Raw genomic sequence first — 19,556 nt, 5'->3', positions numbered from 1 at the left:
TTTGCCCATGTTCTTCCACAGCCCTTCACACTCCGCTGAAGCAAACAGCTTTACTACAAACTTTTCTGATGACAGTACCCCAGAGAAGCAAATACAAGAGTGTATGCCACCTCAGAATTTTTTTCCAAATTTAGTGGGTGAATTACTTGCTCTGTGGGTGAAAGGTCCACTGCGTATCATTTGTTCCCAAAATTATCTGTATATTGAACAGCTTTGATCAGTACAATTAGGTTTTTTTTGGGTTTTTTTTTTTTTTTTTTACTGAACTGTTTTGAACCAGACTAGTCCTTTTGTTAATGAAGGTCACTTCTACTTTATCTCAAACAGTTCAAGTAGTTAAAAGGAGTAACTGCATACACTTAGAAATTCTAAATGCATACATTTAGCAATTACTGGAGTCTGGAATACTGRAACTCATTTGTTTCAGCTTTTAAATTATTTTTAGTATTACCAAAAGGTTTTTTTTCACAAATTTTTCATTAGAACTTAATAAATCTAATACGTGTCTTAGATCTGCAGTTGCTTTACCTGGTTGAATTACTGACRTTGAATTACTAATTTTCCTAGGTGGTAAAATACCTCATTTTATCTTCAGTACTGAATTCTTGTTTCTCTGAAGATGGTAGTACCTTTTGAAGAGCTCTGTGATCTAATGTACATATCTCTGACACTGTGCTTTATGCTGATCGTTTCTCATTCTTGTCTTCATGCAAGTTCTTCAGTTTTACAATTTTCATAACTGGCATGAAGAGACTTTTCATAGTTTTTAGTCCCTGTGATTTCTTTTTTAAACAGGATATAAATAATTACATCCATAATAATGTATTAAAATAATAACGTGTGTTTTTCTGCTTATTCTATTACTACAGCTTACTTTAAGGGATGTGATATCTTTTTCCTCTCAGATTTTGGAAATGACTGACCATTCTTAGAACTGGAAAATAGATTTTGATGAGAAATAAGCCTGACTAACAAAACCTGCTGTATTTGTTAAATGAAAAAAAAATCTTTATGTCAGAAGCTTCTGTCACATTTATTGCTTGCCCTTATATGGATAACACTAATCTAATGTCACAAATTTTTCTGGAGGGTAATGAACAACATATGGACCTAGTAAATKATACTAAATGGCAGAAATAAGTCTACCACGGGCCTCTTCCCCCCTCTCCCCCCACGTAATAGCTGRAGAGTGTAGCTAAATGCTAATTTACTGTGATGGTCTGGAAAGAACTGTTGCCCACGCTTCACAAACAGAGGCAGTGAAATGAGCTGTACTATGTATTAACTTCATTGTGCCATTGCTTATCAAAACTGCTAGAGTTTCATTTTGTAAAACAGTCTGATGCCAATGCAAAACTGAAATATTAATAATTGGAAAGTTCATCAGAATTAACGTGTAGGGAAGGGAAATCTGGGTCTAAATTTTCTTGATCTTTTGAGGGAAARGAATTGGTGTGGGTTTTGRGTTGSTGTGGTTTTGTTGTTTKRTGGGAGGGATGGTTGTTCRTTTGCGATGGRYGTTTTTTTGGTGTATGGTCTTGCACATGTTGAGGTGTTGTTACTCTTTCTGTGTTTCCAGGAGCTATCATCTTACCAAAGAACAAGGTGTTTGTGTTACAGAGAACATTAGTTGTTTGTTTTTTGGTTTTTTTTTTGTGTTCCTCATTTTGTGTTGGCTTATACTTAGTAAATTTTAGGAAGTGCAGAATTTGTGAAACTTAAGAAAACGTACATTATGGTCTTCCCAGGCAAGAGTTAGTTGTCTGGTCCAAATATGCATATGTTTCCAGCATAATAAGTATGCCTGGGTTTCTTAAAAGTCTGACAGAGTTTTTGGTTTAATGGCTTATATTGATCTGCAGGAAAAAAACCAAACTTGTGTGAAACTGTTACTATATGGAAGAGGGGCTCAATATTTTGCCTTTTCTCATGRCTTTTAGATACTTGACAAGTGCAGATTTATTTATAGAAGCTTTTGAAGCCCTTTTTATATTCAAGGGGAGAGCAGGGGAGAAAGAAGGTGGTTGTTACATGCTGCAACTGAAAGTGTAAATTTAATTTTCAGACACTTCCAAATTAGTGACTTGAGAAGCATTAAAATGATTTAATGCAGAGCATCTTTGTTTTGTCACAGCAGTTACTTTACAAGGAATCCTCGATCTGAAGCTTCTGTTGTGGGGAAACAACAGAACACACAACAGAGCACTCCCCCTCTGTGATGAGGGATGGAGGGAATTGTTTCAGCATCTCAGTAATATTTAACTTTCAAGGCATGATTGTCTCAAATGGATTTAAGGTTAAAAAGAAATACAGATATTTTGCCTGATTACAGCACTTGTCAGCGTCTTGAATTTTCCTGTCTGTTTTGATCTTTACAAGATAGATCCCTGCTGCAGATAGTGGTAAAGTGAAACCMAGTTTCTGTGGGGTTTTTCATTCTGTTCTGAGTTCTGATGTTAGGTGTCACATACATAGTGCTTTCTGTTGTGTGAAGACTTATCAGCAGTTTTCTCTCCTTCCACTTCAGCTTCTGTAGATAAGACTGAGTCCTTGAAAATCTTGATCGAAAAGTGGTTAGACTTTGCCAGCTTAAGGCTTTGTGTACTGCTTCTTTCTTCAGCAGCAGTGTTTTCACAGTAGTGACATGCATGTATTTGGAAAAACATAGTCACTATAGCTGTTTACCTTCTTCATAGCTGGTGCCAGTGCCCCTTTTTTCTGGTGTAGACATTTTTGATAGTGATCTAGTGGTTCTTAGAGTTGTGAGTTGCACATTCTTCTGTGTTTGTATATGGAAAAACTGTTAGAGGTTTCTGCTAGACATGAAGTTAAAATTACTTTCTTTTATTTGTTTGTTTTCTTTAAAGGAACTTAGTGACTTAGCCCGTGATCCTCCAGCACAGTGTTCAGCAGGTCCTGTTGGAGATGACAGTAAGTAACTCTTAAGTTTTATGTTTTGCTCTGCTGACTCAAAGCATATCATGCCTAGATAATAATGCGGAGTTTTTCTTTTGTAGTGTTTCATTGGCAAGCCACAATTATGGGACCTGTAAGTATTCTAATTCTTGTGATGTAATATTAAATGAGTAGTTCCTACTGAGGAGAAAACTCTGGGGGTTTTGGTCTACTTTTGTTAACTCCCCTTGTCTGACTTAAATTCTAGAGGTTCTCATTACAGTAGAAGAACATGAGGGAGGGGAAAAAATGCACCAATTATTTTGTTGTTGCAATGTTTTTATGTGGACATATATTTCAGTTGAAATGATCTCTAGAGCAATGTTAGCTATTATCACTTATTATCTAGAAACTTGGCATTTTAACTTTTTTTGGAGTTTGAATCTAGCATGAACTTTGTACTAGGAGCTGGTACTAGCTCAGGAATTAGTTGGGATGTTTTTGTGTGGATCTTAGAAGRGAATCCTTATTTGTTCTGGTGTTGTAATGCTGGGATCTTGAATCCTTGAAGGAGTAGAAGGGGGAAAAAAGTAATTGAACTGTGAGATTTCAGTTATGACTGGAGAAAAAAAAATCCATGTTAAATGTTCAGTTAGCATCTGAAACTTGGATGTGACTTTCTCTTCATTAAGGAAGCCAGATGTTTGCTTTGGTTGAAAATATAACCTGGAAGCACTTGACAGCTGGAGTTCTTAGGGCTGGTTATCTGTATTTTAAAAACCAAAACCTTCTGTAACTTGTGAAGACAAACCTTTGTTGAGGCTACAAAGGAGGAATTAAATATCAGTGATTCTGAATGGCCCTGGCTTTATATATAGCTACAAGTGTGTTATTAGGAGATGGGTGTTAGAGGTTCTGGAAAACTGGACTGGAAAAATGTCTCTTCATCCCAAGGTACTTGGTCCTCATTGACTGTAAGTAGGTRCCTCAAAAAGATGGACTTGTTCAGTGGCTGTATTYGTGCTTAAATGGCAGAGGAGTGTTGTACTTCACTGGGTGTGATGATTCTATGTGGCTGGTGTCTGAATGGTCACAAGGTATTAAGCATTCRTTGAATTTAAATTTGGATTATTATTTTTAGCTTTCCCTTCTGGTCTAATAATGTACAGCTCCTTTTTTCCCCGTGTGGTTTTTGTGGTGTCAAAAGGTCTGTGTTCCTGTTTCCAGATTGGGCAGTATCCTGACAGAAGTGTGGTGTTAGTTCAAGTGCTGCTGTGCTGCTGCCTTTAATAACAGACAGGGACTGTAGAACCAATCGTCTCGTCTTCCACCTCTGCAATAGGATCTTGTGATTTTCTTAGATAGGTGTATAACAGGTGTTGTGTTGGTTTAACACATTCTAAGAGGAGTTTCTGTAATTGCTAAAATGTATCTTCACAATATGTCCAGTATAAGGGTTGGTATTTTTTGGCACCTCAAGGCCTTRTATGGTATTTGTTGACCAAATACAAGAGGTTCTCTCTTGCTCACTAGATTACATCAGTGATAGGATAGTGTATAACCCACATGTTGAGGGTTTGAGTCCCCTGTCTTATGTTGCAGATTTTAATTTTCTGCTATTTAACTAAGACGTAGTAATTTCCTTATATTGGTGAAATGTTTTTTGCAATTAATATGAGAGTTCAATTTACAAATAATGCAGAAGTGTAAGTATTTATGCCTCAAATTTATTTTCCCCAGCCCTGARTCCAGAATTAAAAGCAAAATCTTTTTTCAGGGTAAACAGTGAAGTTACTAGCTCTGTTGCAGAAGTTTACTTCTGATTTTGAGAAAAAGCTTTTGCTTCTTTCTTCTTATAACTACTAACTTAAACAATCCGTATTTAGCCACTCAGTTTTTTTCTTCTGCTTACTATCATCTTTTACTTCCACATGTTGCTTTTCTGGTTTCAGTTGATACCTGAATGAATTATCCCAGTAATTCTTTCCTTGGATCAGGGAAGTGTAAAATACTCTCATACTAGATTACAGTGGATTTCTAATACAGAAAGAGAGAAAAAACTCACTTGAATTATGGTTTTTTTGTTTGTTTGGTGGTGCTGGTAGGATGGGTGGTTTGGTTTATTTTGTTGGGNAGGAACAAGGATCTAGCTGTGTATTCATAGGTTTTCTTCAGGGCTGAAGCTAAGGACAGAATTTAGGAGGGAATGGTAGTCTGTGGCCACTCTAAACTCGGGTGGTTATAACAAAAAGACTCCAAACACAGAACTGGAGGATTTTAAATCTAATGGGACCCCCACTCTGTTAATGTTACTTTTTGGAGCTATCTCAGAAACATTTGAATGCTTTTGCCAAGTAGTCCTGAGTGGACTGTCAGAGAAGCTGTTTTTTGTGATGCATTAGCTTGGAGAAGTCCACATGGAAGGTGATGGGTATGTGTTCTGTATTACTTACCTTAGGAAATAAGAATTGAATATTAACTGTGTCTCACATGTATTGGTGGATTAAACATTTTGGTTGTTTAAACAAATTTCCTCTCCTTTTATTTATTTAAAAATAAGATCTTCAGTGATATTTAGTCCTAAAGATGATAATAGGAGAATTATTTGTTTGCTTTGACAGAACGACAGTCCATATCAGGGTGGTGTATTCTTCTTGACAATTCACTTTCCCACAGACTACCCATTCAAACCACCTAAGGTAGGTATTGCAGTCTCACTTGTGAAGTTAGTGCTTTTTAAAGAATTGGGTACAGGGCAGAAGTTGTCAGCCTCTGTATTGGCAAGTTCTCACTTCTTTTCAGGCATATATTGGATGTCTGGGTCCCATTCTTACTATCACAGGAAGGGGTGTGTTAGCATATTTTTTTATGAGCAGATCCATGTGTATGAATTCTGAATGCCTTGAAATATTTGGGTTCATTTTTGGTTTCTTTAATAAATAGGAAAACTCATTAGCTTTATGTTTATAAATTAACATATAAATATTTATATATTATGTATAATAGAATTCTTGCTGAGGGGACTGTCAAGTATTAGTATAGCTATTTGGATTCGTCTGTGGAAATGTGACACTATGGGTGGAGATTAACTTGCTAAGTGCCTAAATTCAAGTGAAGAGGTAATTTTTTTTAAGAACTTTGAAGTAATTGCAAAATATGCTCTTTTTTGGTRGCTTAACAGCCATTAGCTTTGTTTTCTGATTTTCAGTCAATATGAAAGTGTACCCTTGGAGTGTTTGAAGTTCMTTAGCTCMGTGACAGCAGCCTTACTGTGATTCAGGCACTTCTGTTGAGTGTCTTCACCATGATATGGCAGCTGGGATTAAAAGCCTCATACTTGGCCTCTCTGTTTGAAATAATGCCTGGTACTGGGAGGACTTGAGAGCTTGTGACTTGGGTGCATTTGATGCAGTTTAACTGCTTAATCCTTTTAGAGAAAATTGAATTGACTGATAGGTGACTRAGAAGAAGGGGTGCAGTCATTGTCTGAAATGCACTCTGTTTCTTTGGTTTTTTTTGTTGCAGGTTGCATTTACGACAAGAATCTATCATCCAAATATAAACAGTAATGGCAGCATTTGTCTTGATATTCTAAGATCACAGTGGTCTCCTGCTTTAACTATTTCTAAAGGTAACTTTTGTGAAGGAGTTCTTCCATCTTGTGTTGAATACTGTTCTTTTAGGTTGGATTGTGTTAAGTTCTTGCCCATCTCTTTTAGTCCCTTTCCCTTTGCATTCAAGCCTTGTTTTGCCAGTTTGATGATAACTGCATTTTTAATGGTATTGTTTTTTTTTCTGACACTTTCTGCTATGTGGCTAAGACCTTGGGTGACCACTTACTTGCTTCAATATTCTTAGAGTTTGCTAGCTTGGTCCCTGAGTATTTGCCAGTATTTGGATTGAAATAGGCCTGTGGTGGTGTATTTGAGCTAAGGCTGAGAAACTGCTTGCTGGAATCKGCCCATGTAAATACACATCTGCATATAAAATAAGAGATTAATTTAAAGTCAGTTTTTAATAATGAAATTTGCGTACTTTTTTTTTCAGTCTAATTACATGCTCAGTTATATTGGCCTATCTGTGGTGGATGAATAAACCTGTTATTGATATGTTGCTTTCTACCATGGTGCACTGGCATTGTATTACCTTACTTAATGAACTAAGTTTACCACCCCTGCTTCATGGTAAATTGTTGTGTTGCAAGAGAAGATTAGTGACTTTCCTGGTTTTACTACAGTAAATAACAGATAATTCTCAAATATTTTYATGATGATCAAATTGCTTTGCCTCAAAGCCACTGGTCATTGTGGCTTCAAAAGATCCATCAAAGTGCCCTTTTGTCTGTAGAACTTGTAATTCTTGTCTGTCTGAACAGTCACTTTGTGATTTGAGTGTGGATTCCCTGCATTTTAATGCTTCACTATTTTCTTGYAAAGTTTCTGTGACAGTAGAAGTCCTCCTAGTTGCCTACAGCAGCGTTGCTCTTGAGTTTTTTTCCAACATGTGTGCAGACCAGGATATTCTCACCTTATGCACAACAGATAAAGAATCCAGTCTGATTTTAAAAATCAAAACTTAAATGTGAAGATTTTCTATGTAGTGATAAGAACCATGGATGTGCTGTTCATCAGAGTACACAATGTGCTGTTGTTGGCTGCAACATTACATCATAGTGCAGGGGACAACATTACTGTTATCTTGTATGTACTGACAGCTGTAAGTATTGGGAAATAGGAAGCAAATACAGTTCTTACAACCTTTTAAGTTTGTCTGGGCTTTTAACTTAAGAGTAAGTTACAAATTTATTTTGGTTGTTTATTGRGAAAATAGTGTTGATATTGTGCTGACAAAGATCTGTGCTCCATTGTTTCTGAGATTGYTGTTCCTGTTTCGCTGTTGAGAATGCTTTTTCTTTTACAGTTCTCTTATCCATTTGTTCACTGTTATGTGATCCAAATCCAGATGACCCACTAGTGCCAGAGATTGCACGTATCTATAAAACAGACAGAGACAAGTAAGTACAGAATTGCACAAGACTGGTGTTTTTAGAGACTTTCTGAGAGTCCATTGTCACACAGCCGTTGTGTTCAATGGCCTTTGGTGAAAATCTGAGATGGAGAAAACTTGTGTGTCAAAGAAGTGACTATTCTTGGTGGTGCATAATTTAAAACCAGAGGATCTTAGCATCTTTGGAGYTGTGGGTGAAGGAGACTTACCTTTTTCTCACATGCGTGGAAGTATTTTGCAGTATGTATATATTGCCCATTTTTTTGCTTACCATGTGTAAATCTAGTTAGATCTTCATAATAAAGAAAAGCTACTTTCTATTGTTTTGATGCTTTCATTTAGCAGCAGTTTGGCCTTTGGTTCTCCCCTTGAAAATAAGTTGCAAAACTTTGTTCCCCCGCTGTGTTGCAACACCTTTATTTTCCTTTCGTATTTTTAACATTTTGCACAGGCAGAATTATATTAAGCAGATTTTGAGGGTTTTGTATATATTAATGCTAAATATATTTATCCAATTAGGTACAATAGGTTAGCAAGAGAGTGGACAGAGAAATACGCTATGCTGTAGGGTAAGAATATTTGCAAATGATGGTGCATTTAACAAAATGGAAATTTGTCAGCACTAGGGTGCTGCATGCTCTAAGGCACTGGATTAACTAACAGATAATGGATGCACCAGTTACTGAACCTGGAAGTTTAACAGCTTGATCTGTGGTTAGTGTGTCACGTATTGGCTAGTCACTATTTCTCACAGATACTACTCTTGCATGGTCAAAAAAAAAAAAAACAACTTAGTGTGAAGTAATTACTGAGTTCTGAGCCAGGTTGTCAACTTGTCCTGGTAAGTATTTACCCASACTTTGTCAGAATTTGGTTCAAAGTGGTGCCTTGTAGCGAGACCTCATATATGGACATGAGTGAATTCGGACAATCTAAATTTCAGCTATTTTTAATAAGCAGTGTTTGTCTTCCACAAATGAACTAGGAGATGTATGGGGATTATGYTCTGCTTGTATAGTTGAAAATTAACTTCTTACTGACAAGCATGGAGTTAAGTGTAAACTAATGGTTAGCTCAGTTCCTGTGGAAGTAGTGTACTTTAAATAGTCTTTTAATGTCCTTTTTAAGAAGTTTGAGCAGTACATTTGTGTGGAAAGCAAATATTCAGTGCAATGAAATGTTTAGTGTTGTTTTTCTTTAAAGTGGGAAATTTGACATTTTGTATCCTGTGATATAATTAACCAAATAATATTTACTTATGGCATGAGATATACTGTAATCTTAACCTAAGAGCAATATTTAAATAATATACTTGTCTTGTTTCTTCCATCCCAGATAGTCTCCATTCCTTCCCTTTCAGTCATTTTTTCACAACAGATTTCTAGCAAATTTGCTTGTCTTGAATTTAAAGTTTTTCCTAAAAACTAGAGAATATCCTGAGTGGTCTAGGGAGGGAAATGTTCAGTTTTTTCAGTTTGTCTTTGTACAGAAAGAGACTTCTTGCAGTGTAAAGAGAATAGGGAGATGGAAATAAAATCATACTCCATCATAAACTGTTTAGGAAATTGTCATTTTCATGCTGGCATTAATTACATTCCTGGTTTTGTTTGCAGGTACAACAGAATATCTCGGGAATGGACTCAGAAGTATGCCATGTGATGCTACCTTAAAGTCAGAATAACCTGCATTATAGCTGGAATAAACTTTAAATTACTGTTCCTTTTTTGATTTTCTTATCCGGCTGCTCCCCTATCAGACCTCATCTTTTTTATTTTTTTGTTTACCTCCTTCCATTCATGCACATGCTCATCTGAGAAGACTTTAGTTCTTCCAGCTTTGGACAATAACTGCTTTTAGAATCTGTAAAGTAGTTACACAAGAACAATTGCCCAAGATTCAGAATTTTTTTTTAATGGAGCATGTGTATTATGTGGCCAATATCTTCATTCTAACTTGGTTATGAGATTAAAAGCAAACAAACATTCCTCACTGCTCTAACAGATACTGAAGATACCACCTGAAGGGGGGAGGGGAGATGGATGTTCAGTTTTCTCCCATCAAAGAAGTAACATTGCTGTAGCAGCATCCATCTTGTTTCAAACCTTCCAGTGTTAGAGAACTGAGGTTTTATTATATACTTTTGCTCATAACTGATGTGTCTGGAGAATTGGTACTGAATTTATAGCATCAGCAGAACAGAAAATGTGATGTATCTTATGCATGTCAATAAAGGAATGACCAGTTCTTGTTTTACAGAGAATGGAAATTGGAAGTCAAACATCCCTTGTATTCCAAAATAGGGTTTAAGAACATTTTTGTAATTCATTTAAATTTTGTTAGGAGGCTTGGAGCTATTAGTTAATCTGTCTTCCAAAACACTGTTTAATATAGCACTGAATAAATGATGCAAGTTGTCAATGGATGAGTGATCAACTAATAGCTCTACTAGTAATTGATTTATTTTCTTCAATAAAGTTGCATAAACCAATGAGTTAGCTGCCTGGATTAATCAATATGGGAAACAAAATCTTTTGTAAAAGCAAAGCTGGTTTTTGTATATACTGTTGGCATTTGCCTCATTGTTTAACATCAAATAATGATGTAAAGTTCAATAGAGTGACTCTTCTGCCATTTTCAGTTCTAATGCTCAGTCTGTTGCAGGTTGGCACATTGCTCGGCCTGGTGGATGCAGAATTAATAAGCTAACATAGTCGTGCAGCCATAGTAGGGGCTGCACTTGGTGCTGGGAGCCCAGCGTTCAAGGATGGACTTGGGACCCAGCCGAYCTGAAGTGGTGTATTGTGGAGATACTTCCTGATGCACCTGTGTTTGCTGACTGAGAACCTTTTTCTTCACCTTGTACACTTGACAACTGAAAGATCTTAATGTGGGGGTAATGATGAGGCAGAAAAATTATAAAATAAAGTACTGTTTTGATGTGGGAATTGTCATGAGGCTGTGTTGAAGTGACTTTACTATGTGGGATGTTCGTTACCATTGAAAACGACTTGTTCAGCCATGCTGCCATTTACATTGATGACTATTTTAATGCAACAGACACTTTCTTCATGTCAGGTGACTAAACGTGAATAAAGACTCATTGCTATTGGATTTTTGTTCTACAAGAAACATCGTCTTGTGCCATTAGTTTATCTTTGCAGCGACAAGGGCATTATTAAACATCCTCTTTCCTTCCCTCCTCATATTTTTCCTTGTTTAATCTTTTTGGTCTCCATTCTTAACATCCATGGCTTCATTTTCTCTAGTCKTGTACTATCACTTTATTGTGCATCTGTGACTTCTCACTGGCACCACTTTTGCACTGCTTAATAGTTATGTACATTCTGATTCCTTGTCCCCACATGGATGTGGAAAGCTAGATGTAAAATAAATGTTAAACCTTAATTTTTATAAAAATTTGAATATGTAGTTTGGACATGGTTTGTTCTGGTTCTAAACTAGGAAAATGACCTTGACATTTTCCAGTCTAGTTGGCTTGGAATTTAGAAACTTGGGCTTTTTTTAGCAGTATATTCCTCAGTGAGGACTTCCTGAAATTTTTTTATGAAGTTACAGTTCATGCAGCATTCTTGCTTTTCTAACCAGCTTATACTGTTTTGCTGGAAAGTTGAAATACAGCTGCCAGTGCCGTTTCAACTGAGGTAAAAGTTTTTAAGCTTACAAATGTGTGGCTCTTGGTTTTTGTAGTTGTGTTATTTATGTTTATTACTTCGTTCTGGGAGTCACAGCCCTTAAAATCATTTCCATTACCAACTTCGGTGATTTGTGAGGTGTATAAGGTATCAGCTGTTACAGAACACAAGGAGGTATGGATGATGATGAGTCAGGGAAGAAGAAAATAGTAAAGTATTACATGGAAGATGGAAATCTTGTTTGGACCACTTTTTTTGCATCTCTCATGTTCCCCATGTGATAATTTTTTGTAATTTTGATGAAAGGATGAGGATAAATTGGGATATTCTAGATGCATGCTGAAAATTTGAGGTGGGAAATAGCAGGTGTGTCATCCTTAAAGCAGACYCACTGTCTCACATGGGCTTTCTGCAGAAGTTGCATTTGGGCTTCCTGTTCAAGCAGGGGGCCTAGGGGAGGAGCTGGTAGGAGCTAATATGGACATGGTGAATAATTCCAGGAGTTAACAAAAAGCTTAGTGATTACCTCCATGAGTAATCTACCTATCAAAACCACAGTCTAAAAATGACATAGTGGATCKTGGTTACTTTGGAACAGAGGGAGGGTAGAAAACTTTCCATTTGAACTTAATGTGAAAAGTGAAGGCTTTGGAAAAGTGAGTTGTCCTACTCTGGTAAAACATTTATCTCAACATGATGAATGACTGCTGTAATAGCTTCAGAACAGAGGGGTCATATCCATCCTAGAAGACTTGGATTAAACAAAATCTCTATTTTAATGACTTGTATTTGAGAGTGAGTATAGAGAGCAAAGTGTCAAGTCAAGATACTTTGATTTAACCAACATGTTAACATGGGGAAAGAAACTAGAGTGTCCTTTCTGCAATATTTTTTTTTAAGATTGATTGCTGTGTTTAAYTGGGGTTAGAATTTACCAACATGATGGCAGTCAGCTTGTTCAGGTTTCAGTTGAAAAACCTTAAATGATATTTAAGCACAAMAAGTAGTCTTCCCAGGATGCAGGAAAGCTTAATTTGTACTATTTGTTACAGATTTTTTCTTTTTATCAAGAATACAGATGCTAWTTTTTTTCTGAAAAGTCTGGCTTTAAGCAAACCACRACAGCAAGCTTTGGTTGCTGGGGAGGCATGGAACTGCAGTCTGGCAAATGAAAAAAGACAACATGTTACAAGATAGGTGTGCAAGCATACARTATCAGTCCTGTTAGATTGGATAGTTGCTTATGCAAAAATGAGTTTGCATTAATTAGCAGATAATGTGAGGGTTTAAACATTCACAGCCAGAAATGTTCTAAATAACTATTGTACCATTTTTGGCAGCCTCCCCTCAATTTTTCTCTCTAGACATTTTATTTCAGACCCTTCATTTCTATAAAAAACAGTGTTTTAACAGGCATTATCATCTGAAGCTGATACCTTAGGTCCATGAGATATGGCTGGTGATTCAGAAGCATAAAAAGCATAGTTGGAATTCAGGTAAAGATTCCTCGCTGTGTGTAAATCTGTCTGCAAAAAAAAAAATCTGTTGTTTTCCCTGATTCATTTGTAGTTTCATACATGCAAATGGGGCCGACAAGCATCTCAGTTAAACAAATTACCACTAGAACAGTGGCATGAGATAATCCATGATCAGTAAAGGCTCTTAAGGTGTAAATATTATTTTACTAGAACACACTACTAATTCCCTCAAAAGTGAAAACAAAAAAAATGCTACTCATTAGGATTATCTGCTTTACAGCCTTTGGTTCTTGATGTCATTGAGTAGATGGTGTTTTGCCCCAGYGCCTTCAATATAAATATATAATAGGCATAAATTGAAGAATTGTTGGATTCAGATTRTGATAGGAAATTGTTATTACATGTTTTAAAAAGTAGATGGTATTATGGCTAAAATATTTTCAATATCARGCTGAGGACTTTTATATTGGCAATGAATGTGCTGCCTGTGAAATAYGCTGCTGTCAATTCATGCAGTCTAGTATAAAACCAGCTGGTTTAAAAATAATTGGAATAAGATAGTGGATAAATTGTAATTTTAAATGTGTATCTTAGAATAACCCTTAACTGGAAAGCCAGTTTAGAGTGCAGACAGACAAGGTCTTGCAGGTGTRTGTAAAACAGTTCCTAAATTGGAATTGTGAAGGTTTAGCTGATACCCATAAACTAACTGAGCATTCTTAGTTAATGCAGCAGTAAATTCTGCAGCAACTTTGGTCTCCAGTGCATTTAGAAGCAAGCACTTAGTCTTCTGCAGGGATGGTTCAAAGTTGTCTTTTTTCTGTACTGCAGTGGTTGGTTTAATGTCAATCAGTTGTGGGGGAAAGAGTTCAGTAGCTTCCAGATAAGCAGTAGTAAGGGCTCTATTTCTAGAGCAGCTGTCTGCCTAGGTTAGGTTGGAAGAGGTGACAGGCATAATCTTTACAGTGATAGGTGCCAGAAGTGAAACAGTGAATTTGATAGGACAGCTCCGGGTAAAGTAATACTTGAAAATTTCTCTGGTAAACATCCTTGTTTGCCCAAAATAGCTTTTGTTTGTTTGGGGTTTTTTTTTTCTCCCTTTGCCTTAGAAGTATTGATGAGACTTAAGTGTCTTCTTCCAACAGTGAAGGTATTTAGTTTGTGATAAAAGTATTATCAAGAGGCATTGTTGATCAGAATACGTTGGTTTTCAACAGCTTTTAACACTGATCTCTAGGTTGTTCCTGTACTCTTTAAATGGCTACTGTTGAGATTGGTTCCTTCAGGAGCTTCAAGCAGAAATCCTCGAGCTCTGTACTTAGGAGTCCTAGGTTTGGCAAATTATCTAGGTAATTCTAGGTTTTACTTAAACTTATTAATCTTTGTATTAACTKTGCATTGTCCCATCACAGACTTAATGTGCAGAGTGTGAGCAGTTGCTTAGAAGATGGAGAGACAGTGTTACCCTCATGGGAGGAATGGTAGCTGGAGAGCTGGGCAGCTGCCTTTGCTTTGGCGGATGAGGGTTGTGGAGACAGAATTTCAAAATGCCTTTACCTTTATCTGGGATGGGAATTTTGACTTGTTTGATCTCAGATGTGAACTCACATTTCGTCGTGAGGGAATGCAAAAATTAGGGTGCTACCTTTGTTCTGAAGGGYTGCCTAACAGGTGATGTTCTTGTCTTAGAAAGCATTGGTAAACACTGACTATGGTAGTTTCATCTATGCTGAGAAGAGAAGCTTGTGCTTGTTTATAAATCAAGCCTGTTTTGTTTTTTTTCTCCTCTGGCCAGGTAAGCCTCAGCCCTTCTTAATCTTACAGTCCTTGATGCAAGTCAAAAAAGAAACTTTTCAGTCATGTGTCCTGGTTTTTTTTTGTTTGAGTTTGGTTTGGTTTTGTTTTGTAAGGTATTGGGGTTTTAAGAGAATGTTCTGGAATACAACTTTCTAATGAACGTGTAACTAGTCCTCCTGAGATCTAAGGGAGGAACTGCAGTTTGCAACCTTATATACAGAACTAAATGTGAATTTATAATCCCTTCTTCATGACAAATTTGTGAAGGTGAATAGTGAAGATCTGTCATAGCTCTGGCAAAGATCACTGTTCATTGTGAAGCTGTTAATTCTTTGGGGAAGGATACTCTTGCTAAAATAAGGTTTGCAGATTACTTGCTCTGACAGTGAATGCTGAAAATTAATTCACAGATATCTCAGTAATTGAAGGTTCTATTCAATATAACCATTACTTTGTTCTTTTTCCTATTGCAAGGTTTGGAATGCTCTTTTTGGTCCAGACCTCTTCATAAGGTACTAGATTTTGTGTATGTGCTGAGAAGAACATTGAGCAGAGGATCACTTGGTGATTGTAGGAGCTCTCAAAATTAGTGGAGAATAATACAACTTCTGGAACATGGCAGTGATATTTATAGAATGGGTTAGTGCTGGCTGAAGAATTGAATTTAGTATTTGGGACTAGGTGATCAGTCTCTGTGGCTGTGGAGAGTTAAAGTAGTGCACCTCTCACACATATCTGTCTGGTCTAAGTGCAGTAACAAGCTGCCAGAGAAAAAAATGCAGATGATGAGTCCAATCAGCATTAGAGGCAGAACTTGTGTAGATGAATGGTGATTCCCTGGTTCTATCAGCTGGTTCTACTAACTGCTCYTTAACAGTTTGAGTTGTATTTCATTAAGATACCTCTTAAGTTCTTGTTTACAGCATCATTTTTATTTCCTGAAAATCCATTTTAAATTCATTGAAAGCAGCTCTTAAAGGTATCATCACACAATCATAAGCAATAGAATTCGAGAGGAAGTAGGTAGATAGATGGCTGCTCTTAACTTGTCTCTCTTTGTCCTSTCCTACTTCATCTGTGCTGCACTTCACACTCAGAGTTGCTGTTTTGGTGCAAAGGATGTGAATTTTCATAGCCTTAACTATTTATTTATAAAGCGAGAAAGAAGTAAAAAAGCATTCTTTTTTGGATTAACTATAAATTATACTAGAAAACTCAAGCTTTGAGAAAATATGGGTAACCCTGAATCATATTTTTGCATGTTATATTCTTTCCAATACTGATAAGACTGATGTAGAAAAGCATTCCAAATTTTCAGGGTGGAAACATGAAAAGACAAGTTTGTGGAAAAGCACTAAGGAGATTACCATGAAACTTGGATGTAAAACTTTACTTGAAACAGCCTTTTTGGTTTTTTTTTTTGTTTTGTTTTTTTAACCTAACTGGTGTGGCATCTTRCTGTTTTACACATGCATTATGCTGTGCTTTATAAGCAATGGCAGGGGAGAAAAAAAGGAAGATAAGGAGAGAAGTTGCCCTTTGCTATTTAACTGAAGCCCCATCTCTGGTTCCCAGGGCAGGAGACCAGATACAGAAATAGGTTACAGTTGACCAATCAGCCCTCCTAACCTTGTTTTCCTTCCCACAGCCACCCTGCCGTGTTTGTCTCTACCCTTTAGAGACCTGAACTCCTTTTTGCCACATACACTTGCCCTGCTAGACAGAGCTACTCTTTGCTRCCTTCCCTGATCTGATGGGGAATGTCTTTCACATAACTTAGCTAGGCAGTGCCTGGAGACTCTGAGCTTCCAGTTCATGAGCTAGTATTTTACACAATTGCTAGAGCAATTAATGCCTCTTGAGGAGCAAAGCATGAAGGAAAAGGGAAAGGGTAGCAAAACCTTTATCAATGCAGTTGTAAGTGCAAGGTGTGCTTGTAAAAAATACGGAAAAAATGGATGAAGAAACTTCCTTAAGATTTTAGGTCACATGAATACAGGTGAAACAAAGGTCATGTGTTAGGATTAGGAATCTAGAATGCAGATATGCCAAGAGKGAAGGGGGAAGCTCAGTGTTGTAAGTCAGTGAGTTTTTTTAAGAGAAGATCCCATGAAACATATGCTGACACACCATGAATAATTTAGGGTGTGGACAGAGGAGAGGGCAGCCAGCTGTACCTTGTGAGCCAGCTGCAGCAAATTGATAAGCTCTTCTCCAAGAGTTCTGCTAGGAGAAAGTAGCAGTAMTCATAGTTGTTGGTTACAAGATTATGGGTCATTGGCAGGAAGCTGGAAGGATAAACAGTGGATCAGCATCCTTGGTAATGAGAGAACACAACAAAAGAGGTCTTGAAAAACCTCCAAGTTCAAGCTACCACCAAGCTGTTCAGTAAACAATGAGTGACTTTCTAGTCTTGCAGTGGCTTTCTTCTGTCAGCATTCAGCTGTCCACTGTTAGCTGCAAAAGCAGGAGGTGGCAGAAGAAGTCGAACCATTCTGTCCTCCAAGTAACCCTTCATGTCTCTAACTAAGTATGGAGGATTCCAAAGTGATTATTGCAGAAAAATCAGTACTTGTCAACTTGCTAGGCCTCTTGAAATACTTCATTAGACTGAATTGCCTAAAATATCTTCTTTTATAGTTTTAAGTATCTTTTTGGTGTGATTGAAATACCTCAGGGCAGTTCCAGGCCTTTAAAACTGTATTTGTCAATATGATCACAGTTGATAAACTGTATTGAAAATAYGCTGAGAGAGTTCACAAAATAGAAGCTTTACTGACAGATAAGTACTCAAGATGATTTTGCATCTTGAACCCTCTAAGTGCTTAATAACATCCTGGAGTCATGATAGCTTCCTGTGATGAAACAACCCTTTTATCAGAAAGCCCTATCTTTGGAAATGATTGTTTGCTGAATGCTGTTTATTTTGCTAGTATGTAAAAAGTGCCCTAAGCTTAGGTGCCTGTTCACTCTTCTACTCACTAATTAAAACTTTAAATACCTTCAGAGTATTGTGGCATTTCTGTGAAATGTTCTGTAGACATCAGAATGTATGCTGAGTATATTATACAGAGGTTTAACTGGAGTTAYGGTGTATCTTTTGTCCTTTCATTAGATCTATACTGGCTTAGACTAACTGAAGATCTTTGCTGTTGCTGAAACAATCTCATAGAGGAGATTGATTCCAGGCAGTGATCTCTTGTGGTTTTTAGAACCTGTCCACAGGCTCCTGTTGCCTTTGTGCTTATCTACAGTCCTAGTGGGAGGAAAAAAAAAAAGAGTTCTTCCGTAGAACTTGTAACTGCTACACTTGTAGCAGCAGTCAAAGTCGTGGGGACTAATTTGAGCCCAGATTATTTGGATCCACTGGGCTGAGAATTTTGCCGTAAACAAAATGTGTGTGAGTAGTATTTTAGTATGGCCAYTCCCTGAAGAAGTACTTCTTCCACCAAGGACTGAGCTGAAGAGACAAGGTTCTTTTCAAATCCTTAAGGCTCTTTTTTTATGTTTCTAGCCATAAAAGTACTGCCTGCATTCCCTTCTTCCAGTGTAAATAGCAGAATATTAAAATTCTGACTAGCACCAAACMAAGAAATCTAGTCAGACAGTAGGAGAGCACATAAGGAAATGGAATGAAGGTGTGTCAGGGAAGTTCAGGTTGGACATTAGGAAAAGGTTCTTCACTGAGAGAGTGGTCACTGGAACCCCAGAAAAGCAGTCATAGCACCGAGCTATATGGTTCAGTTTGATTTAGTCCTGCAAGGAGAAGGGAGTTGGACTTTTRATGATCCTTATGGGTCTCTTTCCAATTTGAGATATTCTCTGATTCTTCCAGTACTCTTTGTATAGTGCAGTAGTTTTTTTCCTTTTTGTTGCCATGAGAATCAAGCACTTAATGCTTTTTTTTTTTACAAATGGGTGCATGTATAACGTAGTATTTTTAGTACTGTTTATGTATGAAGTCACTTGGAAAAAAAAATAGAAGTATGTCTGTTTCATGAATGTGCATGAGTCAATTTCTSTAATTCTTACTCCTGAGACATTTGTACCAGTGYAGCAGGTGATAGGGCATATAGCATCCTGGACTGCATGAGGATGTAGCTCTGTCATGTAAAAGGGTTTGCACTGGAATCATTCAAATAGGTGAATATTTTTTTCCTGTGTAGCCATGCTCTTGGCTTATGCTGTTGTCTAAGTTGGGCTTGAGTTGATTCAGTGAGGACTTCATTGATTAAGAATTCTGAAATTCTTATAGGTGATGAATTAATCATTAATCTTTCAAGAGGGAAAAAAAMCTGTCTCTCGAGTACCCACAGTTTTCAGTAAAGTTATTTTGAATATTCCTGGTGCTTGCATTAGAGTCATTTTGGTAGAAATGAAAGGACAGAGTTTGCCCTACACTGAGGCCAGGTACATTACCCACACTGAAGGTCTCAGAAACAGAGGCCCTGACCTCCCCCAGTGGTTTGTCTGGAGTCACTTGAKTTAGAAAAAGAGATGCAGCTCCCAGCTGTTTCAGCAACTCCAAATCTATTTACATTTACTCATCCGATTTATCAGCTACAAACCTTTGTTGACATTCTCTTAATATTATCTCTAAATAATTCTCTTAATATGTTGACAATCTCTTAATATCACCTGCACAGAAAACATTCATTAAAAAAGTCAGCTGGATGTGTGCTTGACATTTAGTGTGATCTGTCTGGTACATCCTTCTCTCAGCTGG

General features: G+C 37.1%; 1 protein-coding gene across 2 annotated transcripts in view; it reads left to right on the top strand.

Moving 5' to 3' along the window:
* The window catches only part of UBE2D3 (ubiquitin conjugating enzyme E2 D3), a 22,014-nt gene extending 11,621 nt beyond the window's left edge, over positions 1-10,393 (top strand). The window contains exons 2-7 of one of the 2 annotated variants that reach the window (XM_057384124.1): positions 2,868-2,931; positions 3,018-3,049; positions 5,517-5,594; positions 6,421-6,526; positions 7,816-7,909; positions 9,516-10,393. In XM_057384124.1, the coding sequence (XP_057240107.1) occupies positions 2,868-2,931; positions 3,018-3,049; positions 5,517-5,594; positions 6,421-6,526; positions 7,816-7,909; positions 9,516-9,561 (420 nt within the window). In that variant the 3' untranslated portion in view covers positions 9,562-10,393. Of the gene's footprint in view, positions 1-2,867; positions 2,932-3,017; positions 3,050-5,516; positions 5,595-6,420; positions 6,527-7,815; positions 7,910-9,515 lie in introns of those variants that run through there. The other variant, XM_057384125.1, reaches the window with a different exon arrangement.
* The last annotated feature ends 9,163 nt before the right edge of the window (positions 10,394-19,556 follow it).

The sequence above is a fragment of the Malurus melanocephalus genome, unplaced genomic scaffold, assembly GCF_030028575.1.
Source record: "Malurus melanocephalus ecotype Western Australia unplaced genomic scaffold, MMel_1.1 scaffold_688, whole genome shotgun sequence".
In the NCBI taxonomy this organism is placed as follows: domain Eukaryota; kingdom Metazoa; phylum Chordata; class Aves; order Passeriformes; family Maluridae; genus Malurus; species Malurus melanocephalus.
The sequence above is the reverse complement of the archived record's forward strand: the minus strand, read 5'-3'. Positions and strand labels throughout refer to the sequence as shown.